Source organism: Clytia hemisphaerica, unplaced genomic scaffold (genome assembly GCF_902728285.1).
Source record: "Clytia hemisphaerica strain Z4C2 unplaced genomic scaffold, Clytia hemisphaerica genome assembly, whole genome shotgun sequence".
NCBI classification, from domain to species: Eukaryota; Metazoa; Cnidaria; class Hydrozoa; order Leptothecata; family Clytiidae; genus Clytia; species Clytia hemisphaerica.
In genome coordinates, this window is record NW_027104238.1 from 67,472 (window position 1) to 90,427 (window position 22,956).

The 22,956-nt window shown below is 35.6% G+C and overlaps 1 protein-coding gene across 1 annotated transcript; it reads left to right on the plus strand.

Moving 5' to 3' along the window:
- Positions 1-2,105: 2,105 nt before the first annotated feature.
- LOC136816078 (A disintegrin and metalloproteinase with thrombospondin motifs 3-like) lies at positions 2,106-22,872 on the plus strand. Its single transcript, XM_067072510.1, has 27 exons — positions 2,106-2,401; positions 2,982-3,012; positions 3,378-3,463; positions 3,842-4,075; positions 4,442-4,631; positions 4,914-5,011; positions 5,629-5,836; positions 6,101-6,252; positions 6,607-6,690; positions 6,925-7,052; positions 7,542-7,667; positions 7,987-8,136; positions 8,550-8,679; positions 12,268-12,369; positions 12,750-12,916; positions 13,168-13,337; positions 13,515-13,676; positions 17,053-17,318; positions 17,550-17,643; positions 17,887-18,020; positions 18,432-18,552; positions 18,721-19,210; positions 19,346-20,220; positions 20,620-20,757; positions 21,303-21,565; positions 21,787-21,898; positions 22,321-22,872. Exons 1-27 carry the CDS (start codon positions 2,282-2,284, stop codon positions 22,467-22,469), a joined length of 4,980 nt encoding a protein of 1,659 aa, XP_066928611.1. The 5' UTR covers positions 2,106-2,281; the 3' UTR covers positions 22,470-22,872.
- The last annotated feature ends 84 nt before the right edge of the window (positions 22,873-22,956 follow it).

Genomic DNA, 22,956 nt, shown 5'->3' on the forward strand with positions numbered 1-22,956 from the left:
TATTTTAAATACACCGGTTCTGATAAAGTGGGTCGTCAGTCAGTCAGTCAGTCAATCAGTTATCATCGTCTACTCTAACTACTTGAAGTGTGCTTTCATCATGAATGTCTATTGCGGAGGTTAAGTATGTCGGAATAATCACGACGACAGGTGAAATTGTGACAGGCTAGTCAAAAAAACAAAATATGATTGGTCGAACCTTACTAGCCTGTTACATTTTCGTCCGTCGTCGTGATTATGCCGATTTACTTAACCTCTCTATTGTGGAAGAGTCGGCGGATCCAAATAGCATCTCTATAGTTAGATTTTCTTCGAATCAGAGAAGAATTCGAATTACGGAGGGGTTTTTGTAAGACTTTCCAAATTGAAAGGTCATTCGTGCTGTTCGAATCACAACAGTTGACGCTCTCGAATTTGATTTTCAAGGAGAATTGGAATTTTACCGAATAAGGGAGCGTATCGAATAGTAGAACGTCGAATAAGAGGATGTCAACTGGATAATTAAAACTTTTAGGTGTTGGTGCTACAGCTTGTAGAGTTCAGTTATTTTGAATGCAGGTGATTTTCTCATATTAATATATGCATTAAAAGAGGAAGTAGGCATCATTAAGACCGTTAGATAATCACCTTGTTAATCTTTTAACAGCCCACTGCTAAGCACATATGAAATAGATCGGAGAGATAGAAAAAAAGTAGTAAAAAAAAAGTTTTAGTTATTTTAAAATTGGAAAATAGATGTTTGAATAAAAAGCTGGATTGAGGCATTTTAAAAAAGTTGGATGGAGAAAAGCGGTATTAATTAGTAAAGGATAAATTATACACAGCGGTACGCCAAGATTTTTCATTAGAAAGGAATTTATAAGAATCTTTAAACACTTGAAGGGTTCTGTGCTTGAAAGGAAGTTTAAATTGCAAATTGCAAATCAAGTCTGTATTCTAATTTTGAGTTTGAAGGTTTTCTGGATTTAGGGAATTGTTGTAGGTAAAAGTTCAACAGTAGAAACTTATTGATTAAAATTGGGTTTTAAAAGTTTTTAAATGTTTATCCTTGGTCGATTATGGAATGGCTTGATATGTGTTTTATGTTTTAATTTCCTTTCTGTTGTGTTGGTGGAATGAATGGAGAAATTGTATGTGTGTCTTTTCTTTCTCTTCCTTTCACTGCAAAGCCCTTATTTCCTGCCAGGCTTGCGTATAATGTCATTAAAGTCACAGCCAGTGATAGTTCACCCATTGATTTTTTAAGTAGCTTAACGTTTACGCTGACTCTTTTTTTTATTATGTCTCTAACCCTTGGCTTACTGTTTTTAGTGGATGTCGACTAAAAGGCTGCATTTGATGTGAAGGCTTTTTTTTTATAAAGTAGTAAAAAAAACTTTTTTTTCTCTACAATTAAAGAAAAAAAATTATTATGCGGTAATAGTAGTAATACAATCACTAAACAAAAACAAAAGTATCAATCTGTAGAAAAAGACTGGTTATGGTTAGTCTCTTTAAATACTGTGTATATACTGTGCGTTTTTATTTTGTTTGACCATTCTAACGGTCAAGTCAGTCACATAATCGTTCATCAGATCAGTTGAACGAACAGGAAAGAAATTATTTTGATCGTTGTGTGTAAGTTGAGATGAACCGTTTAGATTACATATTATCGATTTTAAAACAGCTTATCTTTCATCGAGGGATGGTACTAAAGCCTCACAAGAACGTTATTTTGCAAGTTGGACTACCATTTTCAGGGGTTTTGCTTTGTTTTTGGTAGGCTGGCGAATGAAAAATTAACTCTGGTTATTTCTAGATTCTAAGCCGGCGAATTCTTAGCTAGCGCAGTGTATTGATTGGCGTAAATATGTACTTGAGGCAGCGAACCGAACTTTTCGAATGGTGAATTGTAATTTTTTTCGTGCCTTGGACCGGCGTTCGTTGGTTCAAAATAAGACCCCTGTATTTTATATTTGGAAACTTGAACTACTATTTTTTAGTATACCATATCTATCAGAATCTCTTCGGTACTGGAACCTCGAGTCGACTGGGAGTATTTGGACAAATTGTTTCGGAATCTAGGTGTATCTTTTATAAATCCTTGAATTTCTTGTTTTTCATAGGGTTGTGAGCATGGTATTGAAAGTTGAAACAATTTTATTGAGAACGTTTAATTGAATGGGATTTAATTAATAAACATTATGATCATTGCAACCAAATTAAATTAAGAAGAGATCATCAGCAGTACGGAGGGAGAGTTATTTTGTTACAAGAAAAAATATCTTTGGATACGTATATTATGACAACTTTGATGATGAATATTTCAATTGAACTGAAAAAATATTTCTTATTCTTTTGGTGGTCGACCCTTTGTTGTTGTTGGCTACCATTTTTATCATGCATTCAAGCTCTTTCACAGGTAAGAATTCTCTTAATGCTCGTGCGGCCGCATTAGGTAGGTTTAGGTACGGCTCATGTGCGGAGCTGTGATAAGGCTACGTAGCTTAAATAACTAGATAAAAGCGATTTCGATCCACTTTAGAATACATTATCCACATATTTTGTGGTAATGAGAACTTGTTTGTGGTTCCACTTCAAGTCAAGAAATCTCCTTACTTAACTCCGTCAATTCGCTATTTTCAACTGTTTTTAAATACTCTGACCAGTATTTATTGCTAGTGACAACCTTATATAGCTCTTGGGTGTCAAAGTTTCAAATATTTGAAATATCTTGGGTAGTTATATCTTTTTTCGTCTCACGCTTAAAATACAGTAGACAAGTCTTATTGGCTTTGGAGAAAAAGTTTGATAAACTATGAAGGTTAAGTACGTAAATTTTTCATGACAAAAATTTCCCCCATACTTTAGTTTCATCTTTATATTATATCCTTATTGTTTCAGTCTAAAAGTGCATCAGAAAGGGTTGTCAATGAAAAACCCAATGTCATTTCTTACCACTTCGGCGAATATAAGTTTCACATATTATTTATTTTTCATAGGAAGGGATGACGATTGAACAAGATTCGTATGGTAAGAACTTTCTACTCTATTCATCCGCCCTACGCCCTACTGTTCGATTTGCCGCCCTTCATAACATGGTTGCGGTCCTCCCAAAATCTATTTATAATAATAGCAAGAAAATTTTCTTTGAGCACCAAGAGAGCTTTTTCCTAAAAAACACCGAATCAGCAGTGCTTCATATAAACTGTTTCAATGTAATTATATTCATTCAATCCTTTTTGTACGGAGTAAATTTCCTGCCACCTACAATGTTTGTCACCTATACGGAAAGGGTTTTAAGACGGAAAGCGAAATGATCATTCTTCGTTGAACAGATAGTTTTTCCTACGTCCTATGTATGTATACGAACTTAACATCCGTTGATTCTATTGCAGGTGTCGATTTAAATACACTAAAACATTATGAAATCGTATATCCAATTGAATTGGAATCAACACAAGCATATACCAAACATTACCAGGTATGAAACTCCATATTCACTTCACTGGTTTCCAAGGTAACTTGTTTGAAAACGAGGCTCGTCACTGGAGAGAGCCATAATTCGTTTGTTATCCTATTCAACTCTCTAATCGGATAAAATTGGGATGTCTGTTTTTAAAAATGATAATAGGAAAAGATTACGACGTTTTCAGATCTGTCTGTAATTTCCACCCCGGTAATCTGTTAGGTCAATATTATGGTGAAATATGAAAGAAAGAAACTTTTACTTCCAATTTCTGCAAAGACCTAAATATATCTTGTGTGAAGAGTTTCCACGAGAAAGTTTATTTTTATTGATCCTCTGTATAGCTTACTAATCCCAATCTCATATTCCTTTTATTGTTTGTTTACTTTCTAGATATCGGCGTTTGGACAAAGCTACGATATATTTATTAAACAAAACGATATTTTAGATAGACGAGAAGTCAATGGCACTACTCAAGATAATTTGAACAATAATATTTATGTAGAATATATAGATAGGAATAATTCATATCAAGGCAAATATTGGAAGCCAAATAACTGCTTTTATAATGGTCCATCAGTCAACGATGAATCTCTCTATTTGGTTCTGGATTATTGCGATGGTTTGGTAAGACTCTTGTTTGTTTTTCACCCACACCAATAATTTCATTGTGGTATCCCTTCATAAACAATAAAACGTGAGAGAATCTAAATCCTTCAATCCGGGTTAATCTGAAATCTAATCTAATGCAATGCCCACTACAAAAGAAATCTGTATCTCCCCAAACGCCCACGGGTGGTTTTCATTTTCTCAAAAATCTTGCCGTCTCTTCTCTGCGAAGAAGAACAAACTCTTCTTCTTCAGGCTACAGAGAAGAATCATTTAAGTTTGTTTTTTTAATTTTCCATCATTTATATTACGTATCCCTTGGAAAAACCCTTATTCTTGAATTCTTATTAAAATGAAAATAAAAATCCTATTCATTTATCGTAGGAAGGAATGATTGAGGATCAGAACACAACACTATTTATTGAACCCATCAAAACACAAAACGACACAACTACTACATCATCCACAACCACCACCTCTAACCCATATCGAAAACATTTGGTCTACAGGAGCTCTGATGTCAAACATAAATCAAAACTAATCGTAGATCGCACCGAAAAAGAACCCGCCATTGGTAAGTGTTTGATCTGAGATTAATAAACAGGCCCGGCGAAAACAGCTGTTAAAGTGGGGAGGCTGAAGGTACAAAATGAGATAACATTCTCATTTGCTCAAAAGTGGGGAGGCTGAAGTCTCCCCAGGCACCTCGCTTCCACCAGGCCTGATAAAAAACTTTTCTTGTCAGCTGTCTTATGTTAAAAGAATGTGCAGCTTACATTTTATAATTTGTTATTTGACCTTGTTTGGTGTATACTTATTATAGTTTATCACCAAATTTTTTTGAAATTTCGTTTAGATTTTCGTCTTCACGCATTATCCTCGAGGCGTCGTCAACGGAGATCTGGGTACCAATCATTCTTATACGTTATCAACAGGTCTAACAGAAAAGTTCAGGTAAGATATTCATTCAAATGCTGAGAAAAGAAAATTTAGGCACTGAAGTACCTTAATTTAGACCTAAGAGTCAATGGTTTGTTTACTGAATGACTAATTCCCAGTCCACTTTAGTCTTGAGTGTTTGGTCATACGCAAGTACCAATACACTTATACGTTATAGACGATTTGTCATTATTTACGTCTACGAAACAAGAGATATAGAGTCGCCTTATTTTTGTTCAGTTTGAGAAACACGTGGTCGAAAGTTTCCTCTGATTTCAAATCAAAGTTTAATGAATCTATCTAGAATAGTTACTTTCTGAAACAGAACTAGTCTGTAGGTACGCTTTAAATTATTTTTAATTGATTGGGTGGCACTATACGTGGCTGTTAAGTGGACAACTCCTCTGGACTCAACGTCGTCAAAATTCATCAGAAAGCACCCAGTCATAAGTGTACTCGACTCTCTAAAACTAAGGCTTAAGGCTGTTTAATTGATTGGGTGACACTGTTAAGTGGACGATTTCACAGGACTCAGCATCGTCCGAAAGCAAAGTCAGTCAGAAGTTGATCCTACTCTCTAAAATTGAGGCTATTTTTTTCTTACAAAATCCCTCATTTCATTATTTCCTTAGATATACTATTACGATTTGAAGGATCGGTTAATACCATTCATTTTACTGCTACCGAACGAAGGGCGAGGTATCAATACATTTGAAGCCACTAAATGGGTAGTGAAGGATGATAGAAGTGATCAAATCTTCCATTTGAACGGACGCAGTGATTACACATCAACTGTCAATAGTCAAGATAAAAGATACGAATTAGTCATTACTGTACCTCGTAAGTTAATCAGTGATATTTTTTCCTTAAACTATTTTTTGATGAGGAGTTTTTTTTAAAGTGGTACCCGCACCGAGAGCGCTAGACTCGGACGTTTGGACACAAGTTATGTAGCGACGTTTGTCGTTATGCAAGTTTTAACACTACAATGGCTTCCTTGCGGGTACCACTCCAATCAAATACGGCGGATATAGCTTAGTCCAGGGTTTATAAAGGTCAGTGATTGGGACAATCATTCTTTATATCCCCTTTCTCTTTTTCCAGCGGGTACAGTGTTCAATGACGCGACGAGTGAGACAAACGAAGTCGGTGGTGCCGACTACTACATTGAAGTCATGATTTTAGCTGATAAAAGTATGGTTGACTATCATGGAAAAACAAACATTGAAAAATATCTCAACACCATGAACCAAATCGTAAGATTATAGTATTTCTTTCTCAGGTTAAATGACGTTACCATTCTTACCTTTCACAAATCAAGCCCTTGGTTTGATTAATCACGCGATGAAGCGACCGTAGTGCAGTGGTAGAGCATCAGGTTACGGTGCGCAAGGCTGTGCTTTCAATCCTCGGCCGGGTCATACCAAAGACTTCGTACTTAGCACAAAAACGTTACTTGATGCCTCTCAGCTTGATGCTCAGCAATTAAGAGAAGGATCAAGGGTAAGTGGAACAATCCAGGAAGAAAGAGGAGCCTTCGGGTCGCCTCCGACTGTGGTCACAGACTTACTTAATCACATATTGTTAATTCTTTTTAACTTTAATCATAGGTTGCTGGAATATTCAAACATAAAAGTTTGGGCTCACGGATACACTACAAAGTCACTAAAATTGTTTTGCTGGAAAATAATGACGTAAGCAAAGATGACTTTTTTCTCAATAAAAATCCCTCTAAACTATAGCATCGTATGTACGCTGATTTTAAGTTTAAGACAGTTTTAAAAGCAATTTAGATGTACCTCTGGCGATATCACTTAGTGCCTAGCGGGGGAAAGGACTATTTGTCAGAAGTGTGTCGTATGTAACCCATGTCATAAAGAAAAAAATTTAGATTATACTAACTTGCTGTTTTTTGCACTTTTTTTTAGATTGGTTTTTCAGTTTACAAAGGGAATCCTTCACGAACGCTACGCTCAGCATGTGAATATACCACATCGTTAAAACACAGTGATGAAAAACATCCTGATCATTTTGATGTCGCAATCGCAATCACAAGGTAAATTCGTCATCACCATGAACTAATTAATTATTGAATCCTCAATTCATTTTGTGTGAAATTATAAATCGCGGCGTGATATTAAGTACTCTGTACCAGAGTGTATCTCACGTTTATCACTTCGTAGTACACTCTGTGCGCATTGTCTGTTTGATAAAAAAAATCCCGTACGGAGACCTCTGCGATGAAGTAAGATTAGTAAATAGCAACACTTCTCTCGTCGTCTCCCCTGTTTCACCAACACTCCATCGCAGCGGTTGGTTTGAAAAATCTCAAATGGGAAAAGACAATGACAACAGACCCTATCTTCGGCAATGAATTTTGAAATTAGCCGTAGATACTGGGTCTGTGTACAGAAGCTGGCGTCACCAGATGCTCTAATTGCTTTTTGGCACTTTTCTTATAATCTCGAGTGGTATTTCCTAAACCTTTATTAAACTTTTCTGTTTTTGTTAAAAAGTCAATAGAAATCAACCATTTTCATCTTAGGAAACAATTCGGGCCTTCTGGATATGCTCAAATGTACAGTATGTGTTCCAATAGAAGAAGTTGTGCCATTGTCAATGATGAAGGTCTGACGTCATCATTCATCGTGGCCCACGAAGTCGCTCATCTGTGAGTAGTATTATTATATCTTTTTTTTTTTTAAATCTTTTCTGTTTTTTTGGGAAAATTATACAGTCAAATCTCTCTATTTCGAACTTCTATAATTCGATTCCTTCTGTAATTCGAACTAAAAAAACATTGGTCCCCTCCAGCTGTAAGTTAGTGTTAAATTCTCTCTGTAATTCGAATTTTTCTCAAATTTTTCTCGAATTAGAGAGAGTTAACTGTATGATAAACTTTCATAAATCAACAGAGATATTTAAGAATTACTCAGTTGATGTTTTTTTCCGAAGGCTCATCAAGTGTAGTGTGATTAACATTTCACTAGGTTAGGTTTAGATCATGATGGTGAAGGGGACTCCAGTCGTTGTAAGGATGACCAATCACGTGGTTCAGTCATGGCACCTGTCATTGTATCAAGCTACTCGCGTTATCATTGGTCCTCGTGTAGTAGAGAAGTCCTTAAAGTCAACATTGGGTAAGAAACTTTCTATGATTTGTCAAATCTCTCATTGAACTTCCCTATTATGTAACAAAGCAAAGAAATACTATTCTCAGTATTCACTGAGAAACAATAACGTTTAAATGTGATACACTTTTTTAATATAAAAGAACAAACTATATGAGAACATAAGGCTTCGATGGCCGAATTACTAAGAACAAGTTAGGAACACTTTAAGGCTTTGCAGAGTCTAAAACACCCATTTTCTTAGGAAAACGGTCAAAAATGTTCACAAAATGGTGAAAATAAGAACATGCTAAGAACATTTTTAGGCTTCAAACTCGAAAAATTAAGAACATACGAAGGCTGCAAAAAATTAGGATGCTCTTATAAAAAACGTGATATATCTCTGTGAGTTTTCTTATGCATTTTCACATTCCCTTCTCCAGGTATTTCAGTTGTCTTGAGAACAATCCCAATAAACAAAAGGAACAAGTCTCCAACAAACTACCAGGATCTTCATACACCATCGATGAACAATGTAGAATGTCACATCAAGGTTCATCGAAATGCACAACAGTAAGTTGCCTATTTCTTCATTCCATCTTAACAGGTATTTTGTACAGAACTCGAATGGCTATCTTGCAATATATACCTTCCTTTCTCTCATAAGTGTCGGACTTTTTATTTTATGTGTCGGACTCAAATTTCGAATAGTTTTAACACGGCATTCTGGTGCACGACGTGACATGGTGTTCGCTCGAATTGAAAGTCTAATTTTTCTGGAATACAGAGAGATTCTAATTATAGAAAATTTTTAATAAGGAATATAAAATAAAACTGCACATGAATCCAAAGGGATTGAAAAGATTGGCATTAAATTTTAAATCTTTTCTTGGGAAGATGTGATTGGATAGTACACCAAATGAATTTGTCATTCTCAAAGATACTGATTGTTCGCCCATTACAAATCTCCGAAATCAAAAATTGAAATACCCTTTAAATCTCACAATAGGATATATAAATATAAATTCAGTACGCCATAAGTTGAAAGGCCTTGATACTTTTTTGGAAAATAATATAGATGTTTTAGCTATCTCTGAAACTAAGCTTGATGACGCTTTTACAACCAGCCGTCTTATTCTTCCAGGTTACAAAACACCCCTGCGCTTAGACTATTCTGATTCTAGTGGAGGTCTGCTGGTTTATGCAAGATCTGATATTTTGATGCATCAGCTTACATCTTTTGTTTTCCCTAAAGGTATCGAGGTCATTCCTTTGAAATCAATCTTAGGAAAACTAAGTGGTGCGTTTTTATGATTTATAGAAATCCTACAATTCACAAATCTAAAGAAAAAATCCAAAATTTTTTATCAGTTCTTTCTGCAGGCTTAGATTTTTATAGTAGATCTTATAATAATTTTTATGGTGGTAGGTGATTTTAACTTGGAACCTGATAACGAATTACTAAAAAAATTCATGAATGCTAATGATCTCTACAATCTGATCAAACAAAAAACCTGTTTTGAGTCAGATAATGGCACCTGCATTGACTTAATTTTAACAAACAGGAAGCATTCCTTTCAATTTACAGGTGCCTTAGAAACGGGCTCAAGTGACTATCACCTTCTTATCCATACTATGATGAAATCTACTTATGTAAAATTACCCCCTGTACGAAGGAAGTTTAGGGATTATAAAAATTTCAATTCTGTTATATTTTTAAACGAACTAAATTGTCAACTTAAAGATAGAAATATTGTAGATTATAGCTTATTTGAGAAAATTTTTGTAAATTTATTAAATGAGCATGCACCATCAAAGACAAGGTTAATCCGCGCTAATAATAAGCAGCATGTAACCAAAGAACTCAGGAAAGCCATTATGCTCCGATCAAAACTAAAAAACATAGCAAATAATACCAAAAATCCTGAAGATGTTGCTCGTTATAAGCGTCAGAGAAATTTTGTCGTCAATATGAATAGGAAAGCCAAGAAATCTCTCTTCAGTAAAAGTGACCCAAAACAATCTCCTAAAGGCTTCTGGGACACATTCAAGCCTTTCTTTTCAAATAAGGTCAATTTGTTGATGAGAGAATTCAGCTCATTGAGGATGATAGCATTTTATCTCGAAATATAGATATTGCTGAAACCTTCAATGAGCACTATCACACTGTAACTGAACGCTTAGACGTTCCTCGTTGGAATTCTGTTAATGGTGAAATCTCGGACAACGTCAATTCAGCCATAGATAAATTCTCTTGTCATCCAAGCATTATAAAAATTCGCGAAAATAGGCAAGATACGGACGCGTTTGAGCTTTCACTAGTAACAAATTCAGAAACACTCAAGGTTATAAATAGCCTGAACGATTCTAAGTCAGTCAGTGGTGATATTCCTACTAAGATCATAAAGTTAGCCAAATTTGTTTGTGCTCCTACACTGACATCGTGTTTCAACCACAGTCTTGAATCACAACATTTTCCTGATAGCTTGAAGCAGGCTGATATTATCCCAGTCCATAAAAAGAAAAGCAAGCACGACAAGGATAACTACAGACCCGTCAGTTTGCTCCCTTCCCCGGCAAAAATCTTTGAAAAACTAATATCGAAACAATTAAACATTTTTCTCGAATCCTTCTCTACTAAACTCTGTGGTTTTCGCAAACAGTATAGCACACAGAGTGCTTTACTTAACATGTTGCGAAAATGGCAGATGTCGCTTTCTAATTCTGAGAAAATTGGAGCAATTCTGATGGATTTGTCTAAAGCCTCTGACTGCTTGCCTCATGATCTTCTAATCGCTAAACTTCATGCGTATGGACTTGGAAATAAAAGCCTCGCTCTTATCCATAGCTATCTTTCAAATAGGAAACACAGGGTCAGAGTGGGTTCATCTTACAGTAGTTGGCTACCTTTGCTATTTGGAGTGCCTCAAGGATCTGTTTTAGGTCCAATCCTTTTCAATGTTTTTATCAATGATTTATTTTATTTTGTAAATGAAGATGACCTCTGTAACTTCGCCGATGATGATACTCTTCATAAATGTGCTTCTTCCTTGCAAGAAGTCATTGAAGCCTTAAAATTAGACTTGCAAGTTATTCTCGCTTGGTTTGAACATAACTCTCTTGTAGCCAATCCGGAGAAGTTCCAGATGTTATTTCCAGGTACTAAAAATGCAAATATATCTATTGACAAATTTTTCACTAATATCTTCTGAGAATGCTCTTCTTCTTGGTGTAACTATCGACAGTGCTTTATCATTTTATACTCATATTCAGGATCTATGTAAGAAAGCCTCTCAAAAAACTAAATCTATCCTGAGAATGAGATCATATTTGAACCAAGATCAGGCAGACTTATTATTTAATAGTTTTATATTATCTACCTTTAAGTATTGCCCTCTCATTTGGATGTTTTGCAGTAAGATGGCACATAATCTTTTGACTGAAGCTCACTACAGAGCTCTTAGAGCTAAAGAAAATCTTCTAAATCTTGATTATGACGAGCTTTTGGTTAAAGCAAATTGTGCGTCTATCCATACTCAAAACCTCCAACTCATGTTAGTGGAAGTTTATAAGAGCGTCAATAATATCGGAAATAAACTAGGCTGGGACCAGTTTGAAATTATCCAGCGTGAAACAGGGAGTGATGATGAGGATAACGATTCCCCACGTCCTCCAAAACTTAGAAGAGGCGCTCAAATTAAACTTCCACTACCAAAAAATGCAGTTTGCTTGAACTCCTTTAACTATCGGGCAGGACAGGCTTGGAATAGATTGCCCAATGAGACCAAAACATCTGAATCATTAGAATGCTTTAAAACAAAAATTTTGAAAGCAAAAATATATTGTTCTTGCAAACTGTGCTCAATCTTTTAATGTTTTTAGAATTTTTATCCTATATTATTTACTATTAAGTAAATATTAGATTGTCATGTTGGTTTGAATTAGTCTTTTGTACTATTTTGTTTTGTACCAACGTTAAATAAAGAATAAATAAAAAAAAATATATCATTAGCGGGACTTAAAATTAGTTTGAACTATCGCTCAAAGATATCAATATTTTAAGTTTGTTTTTAGTTTGTACTATATATATCTTTACTTTTAAGTAAGATTTTCCTCCTACATCCATGATACTGACTATTCACTTTCTTTATTTCATTCAAGTTTGATTTCAATCCTTGTCATCGGTTATGGTGTAGTTCAACCGAACGGAAGTGTATATCACGTGGTCCAGCGCTCAGTGGAACTGTCTGTGGGAAAAATAAGGTAATTCAGTAAATAAAAGTCTTTTACTGGTCTTGCTTTTATTTTCACCCCTGTTTCACAGCCCCGGTGGAACTTTTTTCTTCAATTGGGATAAAATTACTATTGCAATCCCAATTGGGATACTTTTCCAAGGTTAAAAAAATCCAGTGGGGTTGGTTTCGGAGTGAAATTTTTAAGCATTAAATTTCGAATAGGGATGCAATCAAAAATTATTTCACATGGGGCTGGGGTCCCAGCGGGTCTGTGACACCGGGGTGTTGTAATAATGAAGTTTTGTAAGAATCTGACAATGAGTCAACATTGAGTGTGTTGACTTTATTGAAAATGTTTTTTTCTTCGGCATTGAACCAATCAAAATAAATGCTTTCTTTTTTCTTCAGTTTTGCTTCAAAGGAGAATGTGTAGAAGAAGAAGATAACCAAACTACAAAATTGACCACTAAACGAATCGTCCATGGACAATGGGGCCGATGGACTTCATGGTCCAGTTGCTCACAAAGCTGTGGCGTCGGTCTGCGGTTCCGAAGCCGCGATTGTGATAGTCCAAGGTAATTATGACTCATTTTTCGCTTTTTCAATACTCTGTAAAATTCTGTTCTGCGAAATACCAATCAGAGACAGATGAGCCAACCGAAATTTTGCAAATCATCTCAAATTATCCATATCAACATGGTCAAAATTTCAAGTTCATAGCACTTGTCAATTTTGAGATTTTAAGAGGGGGCCTAATACTCGAAGGGTTAAGGTTTACACTTATTTCTTCAAATTTTTCTTACGCTTACTTTTTTTTTCGTTTTAGGCCAGGTCCAAGAGGTCGTGATTGTTCAGGTCAAAGGAAAGAGATGGATATATGCAGTACACAGCCTTGTCGTTTGATGAAGAGCTATCAAACCATACTAGATGAACAATGTTCCAGTATAAGAGACGAAAGATGGATTCGATATAAAGATCAAGACTTCGAAACCAGATGTATGTTGAATTAAATCTTTATCAAAGGGCAGTCCGTTTATCAAGACAATTTCCATTGAGATTTAGACTTGAGTGTTAGCATTCCATTGCTACATATTAGCTAAACACACATACATACAGCATTGACTAAAAAAGAGTATTCATTCTTAACATTAAAATTTTACTTTTAATTCACAGTGAAGGCACCACGTAATAACTTGAATTGCACTTTTGAAGACGGTATGTGTAATTGGCAGAAAGAAGCGATTCGAAGTGATTTGGAATGGAATTTACAGAGTGGTCCAACAAACAGTCGGCAAACGGGACCTTCATCGGATCATACCACTGGAACCAAGAGTGGTAAGTAATATATAAATCACATCAACAATCAACATCGATGTAAGACTACAGTCGAAGGAAATCCCGCCTTAATCAAGAATTTGATATATAGCTTTTTCTTGTTTTGTTAAGTTAGCTAACTTTTTCTATCATGGAAGCGAACGTTTGATATACGTAAGAGATCATATCTACAGATTCGACTAACGTTTACTTCCAAAATAGCGGACATTATATAACTTCACAAAACATGAAAACATTCTTGTTGCTCCGGCCTAGGAGCCTTAAATTCTCTCTCGTCCGACGACGGTCAAGACATTTTTTGTTTGTTTATCTAATCCGATAATCTATTCCGATTTAATAAAAACGGATTATCTGGATTCCGATAATATTGTGATTTGATTCGCCGAAAGTATTTAGAAAAAGATGGCTGCCGAAAGTGGGCTAGCTGACTGTGTAGCGAATGGGCAAATCTCAGTGAAAAATTGACTTGAATTGATCATTTTCATCATTATTCATGATGTTTTGGACATGATTTATGAGAAGTTTCATGCATACTGGTTCTCTAACAATGTGGAAAGACTTTGGAGAGATTTTGGCCATGAATCGTCAGCTGATCGAGTGCTTAAATCTTGCATAAATGGCTAATTTCTCTACGTTATTCATCATTGTTGACTGGCAACCGTTCCTTTTGATTTTTCAAACCCGACACAGATTTATTACAAACATATCACTATGAGAATTCAGTAAAGGATACTAAAACACAATTCCTGTGTAAATTTGAACAAGATTGGAGAAATTTTCACAGTGTTATGGCTGAAAATGATCGTTTTTGGACTCATCGCGGCTGCCTGGCGACCGTTCCTTTTGATTTTTCAAACCCGACACAGATTTTTTACAAACATATCACTATGAGAATTCAGTAAAGGATACTATAACACAATTCCTGTGTAAATTTGAACAAGATTGGAGAAATTTTCACAGTGTTATGGCTGAAAATGATCGTTTTGGACTTTGTCGTAATTTCATCGCGGCTGGCGACCGTTCCTTTTGATTTTTCAAACCCGACACAGATTTATTACAAACATATCAGAATTCAGTAAAGGATACTAAAGTCTGTCTCGAAATAATTTGCAGCTGGAGAAAAAAATGGCTGTAACCTTTGATAGAATTCGAATCAAGTTGCGATTTTGTGCTCGTTAGAAAGATATTCGTGAGTGGGATATTATCAAGTAAAAAAATTGAGAAAAAAAGGAATATGAAAATGAAAAATGAAAAAGAAAAAAATCAACTTTTTGTAGAAATGTGGTATAATTACCATTTTCACAGGAGTGACTCTTCAATCTTAGATCATCATCAATGTGAAAAAAATTTTCAAAAATATTCATTCAATCAAAAGATATCAAACAAAGTTTATTGCTGGTTGATCGACAAAAGGCTGTTTTTTTGTCGTTTTTTACCAGTTTTTACTATTTTTTAGAGTCAACCAGCAATAAACTTTGTTTGATATCTTTTGATTGAATGAATATTTTTGAAAATTTTTTTGACAGTGATGATGATCTAAGATTGAAGAATCACTCCTGTGAAAATGGTAATTATACCACATTTCTACAAAAAGTTGATTTTTTTCTTCTTCATTTTTCATTTTCATTTTCCTTTTTTTTCTCAATTTTTTTACTTGATAATATTCCACTCACGAATATCTTTTTAACAAGCACTTAATCGCAACTTGATTCGAATTCTATCAAAAGTTACAGCCATTTTTGTCTCCAGCTGCAACTTATTTCGAGACAGACTTTAAAACACAATTCCTGTGTAAATTTTAACAAGATCGGAGAAATTTTCACAGTGTTATAACTGAAAATGATCAGTTAGGAACATTTGGCGAGTTCATGTACGCGGCCGCAGTCAAAAAAATCATAACAACACTCATTAAAAAATGGCGTTCGTGTCTTTTCTCACTTTTTTTAGCCTAGACGATGTAGCAAAAAAAGTAAGTATAAGCACACTGTGCTTTTAATTGGCTGAAATTTTTTTTCGCGTCGGAGAAACTTATTCAAACTTTCAGCAATGATTGACCAAACTGTTATAATGAAAATTAACCAGCGCATTTTTTATCTTCTTTACCTTCTTCATCTTCATTGAAGCACTCGAGGTTTACTGAAGCTAAGCACATAAGATGTTCTTATAATTATTGATATTCACTGAAACACCGTTCGTTGTGCGCTGAGGTGGAGTGCGTGACGTAACTCGCGCAGCAACTAACTCGCCTTCTGTTGGAAGATCATATTGGGCGTTTTGGCGTTACCACCCTCGAAGCAGTGGGCGCCTCTGTCTTTCCGCAACTCTTTCCACCATTTTAGATGGCCTTAACAATAGATCCAAAAGGGCGCCATAATCTTAGAATATAATTTGTTTTGGTCTCCGGCTTTGGGAAGTAGCAATGTTTTTGGTTGTTTTCGATGGGAAATGGTAAGAAACTTAAGTTTACAAGTGTCATTTAGTTTTTGCTGGCTTATAGAATGGCAGTATCCTGGATGGTTTCCCTAACTGATGATATTTTTTGGACTTTGTTGTAATTTCATTGGCTGGGGCGACCGTTCCTTTTGAAGATTTTTCAAACCCGAAACAGGTTTTTTCCAAATATACCACTGTTTATTACATACACATTATTGTACCATTTTATTTGGTTTATCCTACTCTCCTCCAATTATTATCCCAACAGAAAAAATAATGTTAGCTAAAAGCTGTGGCCTCTAATTTAGGCTATTTTTCTCCCCAAAATTTTATCCGGACAATCAAATCAATGGCGCATCATGGCTTCACTATTGGCAAGTTTAGAAAAAAATAAATTTATAAGAACTTGGAAATATTGACTCCTAAATGTTTATCTCCTTTAGCTCCAATTTTGAACTTTTTAGTCAAGGATGAGCGGGCGGAGGGGGGGGGTTGGTTCTTTAGGCAAAAAAGTGCATGTGTAATCACTTAGAAGAGCTAAACTTTCAGCTGGTTTATTTATATTCGTTAAGATTATTTCTCATACTCGCTCTGCAATAGAATTATTACTTTGCTTTCTGATCTGTTCTGATTATAGTTTGTGGGCAACGTTCTAACACAACTAACTCAACAAACTCATCTTTCACATCTTTTAATCTCTTAAGCCGGAGCTTCCAGTGCAGCTGGTTTATTCTACTTCTTTTTCACCATTTCAGAAGTATTAAGATTTCGTTCAGTTTTCAAACCTTCTTGTCCTACTTCTTTTTCACCATCTCAGAAGTATTAAGATTTCGTTCAGTTTTCAAACCTTCTTGTCCTACTTCTTTTTCACCATCTCAGAAGTATTAAGATTTCGTTCAGTTTTCAAACCTGACCCATTATAGTTATTTGTTTTCATCCTTAGGTAAATACATCTACATGGAAGCATCTAGTACTTACTTGTCACGAAAACATGAAGGGGACGTTGCACGTTTAGTCAGTCGTGTTGTTCAAGTACCTCGTGTGTGTTTCACATTTTATTATCACATGTACGGTCGAGATATGGGCTCACTACGTGTCAATGTACGATTCAAAAATGGAACAGAAGTTAATCGTTGGAATATCACCGGTAACCAAGGTGACAGGTGGCAAAGTGCACGGATCAGTGTTGAGAATCCAGAAGATTTTCAAGTAAGTTTTGAAAGCTTGTCGTGTTATTATGTCGGTTAGTTTAAAATTGGGCCATTCCATTAAATTTTCATCCAGGGGGTTGGACGAACCTTTTCAAGTCAAAAACATTTCTTGTAAAAATGTGGATATCCACTGGAAAAGTGGATGGAAAGCTTGGAAAGTTTTTTTTCATGCCTTTAAGTGATGTGAATTCTTCTCAAATTTAATATTTATCTTTTTCTCAACGTTCAGTTTATCATTGAAGCAGTGCGTGGTGGACATTGGTCTGGAGATATTGCTGTTGATGATTTCTCGATCGCTGTTGGGAGCTGCCCAGAAGTACGAGGTTACTACGTTTTCTTTCATTTTTTACTTATTTTATTCTTTTGACTGGAAATTTTTTTCATTTAGCTTTAGTAGAAATCCTCCATTGAGCAAAGTCTGGATCATTAAAACTAACAGTACGTGAACACATCAAGCCTCACTTCAACAACCTATTTATTATCCAATAGTTTTTCTCGCATTAACACCTTACTTATCTTAAACGAAGTGTTCTTTTAACACTTTTTCTGATGTTGAATTTTAACAGATCCAAACCCTTGTAAAGTATCATGTCGTTCACGAAGTGCCCTTTCATTCACACTTAACTTAAACGTGCATGATGGTGTTAACTGCAACCCAGACCCTCGAAGCAATGACATTTGTCTCAAAGGAATTTGCGTTGTAAGTCTTATTTATCAGTGTTGCAACTCTTTCCGTCTGTAGGCGGAAATCTGTCCAGCTGAGATTTGTCTAGCCTATCTCTATCCCAACACGCGATTTTTTTATCACTCTGTCGGTGGAAAAAGCCGTGGTCGTCTGGTACAGGCTAAGATTTGTCCCAATTGTAATCCTTGGAAGGACGAAATTTAATGAACTTTTGTCTAATTTTTTCCTATCCTGATTTACGAAAAAGGTGGTTGCAGGACTGCCTTATATTATTAAGCAAACGTGTATGAAGGCATTTACATTGAGAGAAAACTGCTTTTTATTTTCTGTTGTTTAAATGAAATACCTATACTCTTGTTACTATTCTCAATCAAGTTTTTGCAGAAAACAACTTACTTATAAATACTTCCTATCATTGCTTTGTAGCCATTTGGATGCGACAATCAATTCGGGTCCACTTCAAAGCTGGACAATTGTGGTGTATGCGGAGGAAATGGATCATCGTGCTCCTTGAGGAAAGGAACCAAGAGGGTACAGCTTAAACAAAGTAAGGAAAATACTTCCTTTAAAAAAATTTCCTTTTCTGGTTGCCTTTATATTCCTCGTCACTTATCATTCCATTTCTTTCATTTTAAACAGCCTTGAATCTTGAAATCTGATCAAATGGTTTCACTTTCATAGTTCTTAATCCTTCCTCTATACTTCTTTCATCCAGGTTATGAAGTATTATTCAAACTAAAGAAAGGCTCAACTTTCGTCGAATTCGTTGAAAAATCTGACCAATTCCTTTATTACGGCATCCGAAAAAAATCGAACAATGCAATCCATTTGAGTACAAGTCAAGAGGACTATTTCATTATTGGTGACGTCACTTTTCACTTTTACAAAGTAAATGGTCGACAACGCATTTCATCGAAAGGGCCGACTAAAGAGGACCTTGAAATTATGGTTTTCAGTTACCAAAGATCTAGAGTAAAACCGGTCGTTATAGATTATGACTATTATGAACCGAAAGGGTTTACATACGAATATCGGGTGACTTCATGGGAACCATGCTCTATGAGTTGTGGTATTGGAAAACAAAAATCACTTTCACGTTGCGTTCGAACTGATGATAACCGAAAAGTTTCAGATGCTTTTTGTGAAGGGGTCAAGAAACCGACTGTGAATTACAGAACGTGCAAAATGAAACCATGTCCCGAAAGGTTGGTGAAAATTTTGTTTTGTTTTTTCTTCAGCTTTTTATCGCTCACTAGAACATTTTCTAAATACTATTCTTTTATCCTGATTCATCTAATTTTTAAACGTTAATTGATTCATTTCTTTTTTCTTTTTTGTAGATATATTTGGATGCCCCGCCAATGGCGCGAATGCGATAAATCTTGTGGCGGAGGGCGTCAATACCGAAAGATTGATTGCGTTCGAGTACAAGATTCCGCCCTCGTTTCCCATAGATATTGTAAATCAGGTGATAAACCAGAAGAATCTAAAATTTGTAACACGAATAAATGTTATCGTTGGAAAGCACGTGAATGGAGCAGTTGTTCAGTGTCATGCGGGAAAGGCGTGCGTATACGGTTGACCACGTGCATGGATGGTGATCTAGCGGTCGAACCGGAGAAATGTCGCGAGGAGGATAGACCACGTGACCATGAGGTGTGTCAATTACAAGAATGTGAGAAATTCCGATGGAGAGTGATGTACGAGAGCGCATGCTCCAAAAGTTGTGGCGGAGGAAATAAAGCCATTATTGTGAATTGTGTTAAAGTGCGTAAACCAAATGTACCGGTCGATAATGAATTTTGTACCGGACCTGAACCTGCTCGCTTGAAACGTTGTAATACTCAAGCGTGTCCTGAATATGTGTGGAAGTTTGGTGAAGAAGGGCCCTGCTCCGCTACTTGTGGCAGTGGAACTCGTGAACGTTCCGTAATATGTGTTGACCAGGCTACAGACGTTGAAACGAATGAGAAAAATTGTAAAGAAAAGAAACCAGACATTGTAGTACCTTGTAACGAAAGACTTTGTATGCGTTATAAGGTTGCTTACTCAGCATGGCAGGACTGTGACGTCATGTGTGGGTTAGGTGTTCAAAAGAGAAATCCTTATTGTATAACCGAAGACTACAAAAGAGTTGTTGATCATTCATTATGCGGGAAACAAGCCAAAGTGAAAGAAGAAAGAGTTTGTCAAAAATCTTCATGTGCTAAACCAGGTAGGTACAACTTATGACAAAATCCTTTAGTTTGACGCCCCGAAGGAGCTAGAGAGGAACCTTCAAACTTTCTCAAGAGAGAAAAAGTAAAACCTTAAGTTTGCCCCGCATTTAGAATTTTTGTTTCAAAAACACACGGGTCATGTTTTCTGGATGGGAAATAAGTGGCTTCATTTCCCATCCAGGAGTTTCGGATCTAGCCCCTTCGAGGCTTTGAAATTAATGGTTTGTTACCCTCATAATGATCATATTATTAGTTTAAAGCTCTTTTTCACATTCCGTCGCGAAGAGTAGTTAACAGACTACAACTACTGAATCGGACTCGAAAAAGTTTAGTTTTTAAAATGATTAATCGAACCTTAATTGTAGTGTAAATGTAACACCTCCGTCTCGTTTCAGCGGATTTACAATGCTCATTTTCAAAAAAGAGCACGTGTAAATGGGAGAATGGACAAACAGACGATTTTGATTGGTCCATCGGTAAAAACACACCGTCGTTGAATACTGGACCAAATTCTGATCATACGACTACCAATGGTGAGTGCATATTTTTAAATTTTTCAATTTTTCTAACCTTTCTTTTGTATATCATATGTTACAATGATTAAAACTATTAAAACACCCTTTTCTCACTGACCCGGTAAGATTTTTTCAACCAGTGGGGATAAAAATAATTGACTGAAACTCGATGGGGATTGATTCCATTTTTTTTATGACTAAGAATTTTAATTCTTTTGTTTTCAAGTCAGAAATTTCAGTGGGGATGGGAAAAATTGCATAATATTTTGCGATGAGAATCGGTTTATTTGATTATTTTCAGTTGGGACAAAAATTGGAGAAGAATTTTCCACCGGGGACGATACTTTCGCCAATTTTTCTAGTAGGAAGGGGTCCCAGTGCAAAACCCATGCAGACCCATGGGTCTGTGAGAAGGGGTCGTTTTAAAAGATACCTTTACAATCAATCTTTTCTTCGCTTATTGCATTTAACAACTAAAATGTCAAATAAAAAATTTACAGAAAAGTTCTTCATACTTCACTCTTTGTGTTAGTTTTGCTGGTCATTCTTTTTCCACTATTCAGGTTACTTTGCATTCATTGAGGCTTCACGCCCGAGACGGTCTGGTGATCGAGCCACCCTTGTATCGCCCATCGTCCGTGCAAAGAATGGCTGTCTAACGTTTTGGTATCATATGAGGGGGAGTACGGTGGGTCATTTGAGGCTGTATCTCTCCACAAGTGTTGCCAGTAATGTGCTTTTTGAACAGAAAGGAGAAAAGGGAAGAAAATGGCTGTTAGCAACTATAGATGTCAGCCCTTCCTCTGGTACACTCTCTGGATATAAGGTAAATAAATTATCTTGTCTCGTGTTTTTGTACTGTTTTTTTGCATCAAGCTTTTTCAAAAGTCAGACAAGGCCCTAACCCAATAGATTAATCATGCATCTTTGTTTCCTCACAGAATCGTTAGGAAATCGCTTTACTTGTTTTTCAATATGCCATCTTTACACAAAATTTGACGCTTTTTTTCTACGGTACAAATTGTGAAACCTTCTTCTTCTTTCCAGTTCATATTCGAAGGGAAAGTTGGACGAGCAGCTTATGGAGATATAGCAATAGATGATATCAATTTTTATGATCAATCATGTAAAGATCTGAAAGTCTTTCATAATCCTATTCGTAAGTATAATATTTCTTCATCTCAACACAAATCCAGCTCTTATCCGTGTAATACCGTTGTTTTGTATAAGCTTCCCATTTCCGCACTTAATTTCTTGTCACTTTGCCGGAAACTTTCCGCTGTTTTTCCGGGATAACCGGCATGAGATTCGAAGCTTATTTTTCAACTGCCCAAAGTCCTGGTCTTTTTCCACTAGAAAAGTGGCAAAGGAATTCTAAGGTTGAGTCTCTGTTCTCTGTTACTCTGACCTCTATAATTCGAATTCTTAAGTTGAACAATTTTCTATGCCCTTTAGTCTAAATTTCGTTGGAAAGATAAAAAAAAGTGTAATAGTCGACTTGTTCAACCGGTCGTCCTACGATTACGATCTTCCCAACTTTCCAATGTTTTCGTAACATGCAATTTTTTTATTTCTTTTTAGTTGAGAATTGTCGAGAACGTTCGCCTTTATGTAAGAAGAAAGATATAGTGGAAAGATATTGCCGAGAAAGCCAACAATTCCAACTCCTCTGTTGTAAAACGTGCGTCAAATTCATGAAGAAAAACTCTTACACCCTAACTCATTCATAACATAGGTTTTATAATAATAAAATATGCTTAAAATTTTAAAGCCCTTTTTACACTATCCCATGTATATTTATATTATTTTGCTGTAATCTTACTAAATGAGAGATATTACTGCAATTTTTTCCAGGAAAACGACGTGTAAGCAAGGCTTTATCCGTTTAAAAAGATGTTAAAAGAAATTTTTATATTTTAAAAGAAAAGTTTTTGTATTTTTGTGTTTATTCTTATAGCTTAAAATATTAATAATTATTCATACTTAATGTTGATATTCCATGCAACAATTTATAATATTGTATTTTTATATTCTTTCCCTTGTAAAATATTTTTTTTGGTATTAAATAATATGAAAGTTTCCTTGGCAAAAATGAAATTTAGTGAAATACGAAAGATTTTAGAAAGAAGAAAATTCAATTTTGTTATTTTGTTCTTTGACTTCGAATTCTTTTCTTCGATAATTATAGAGAATTACCAGTGCCATATGTTTTGGAGA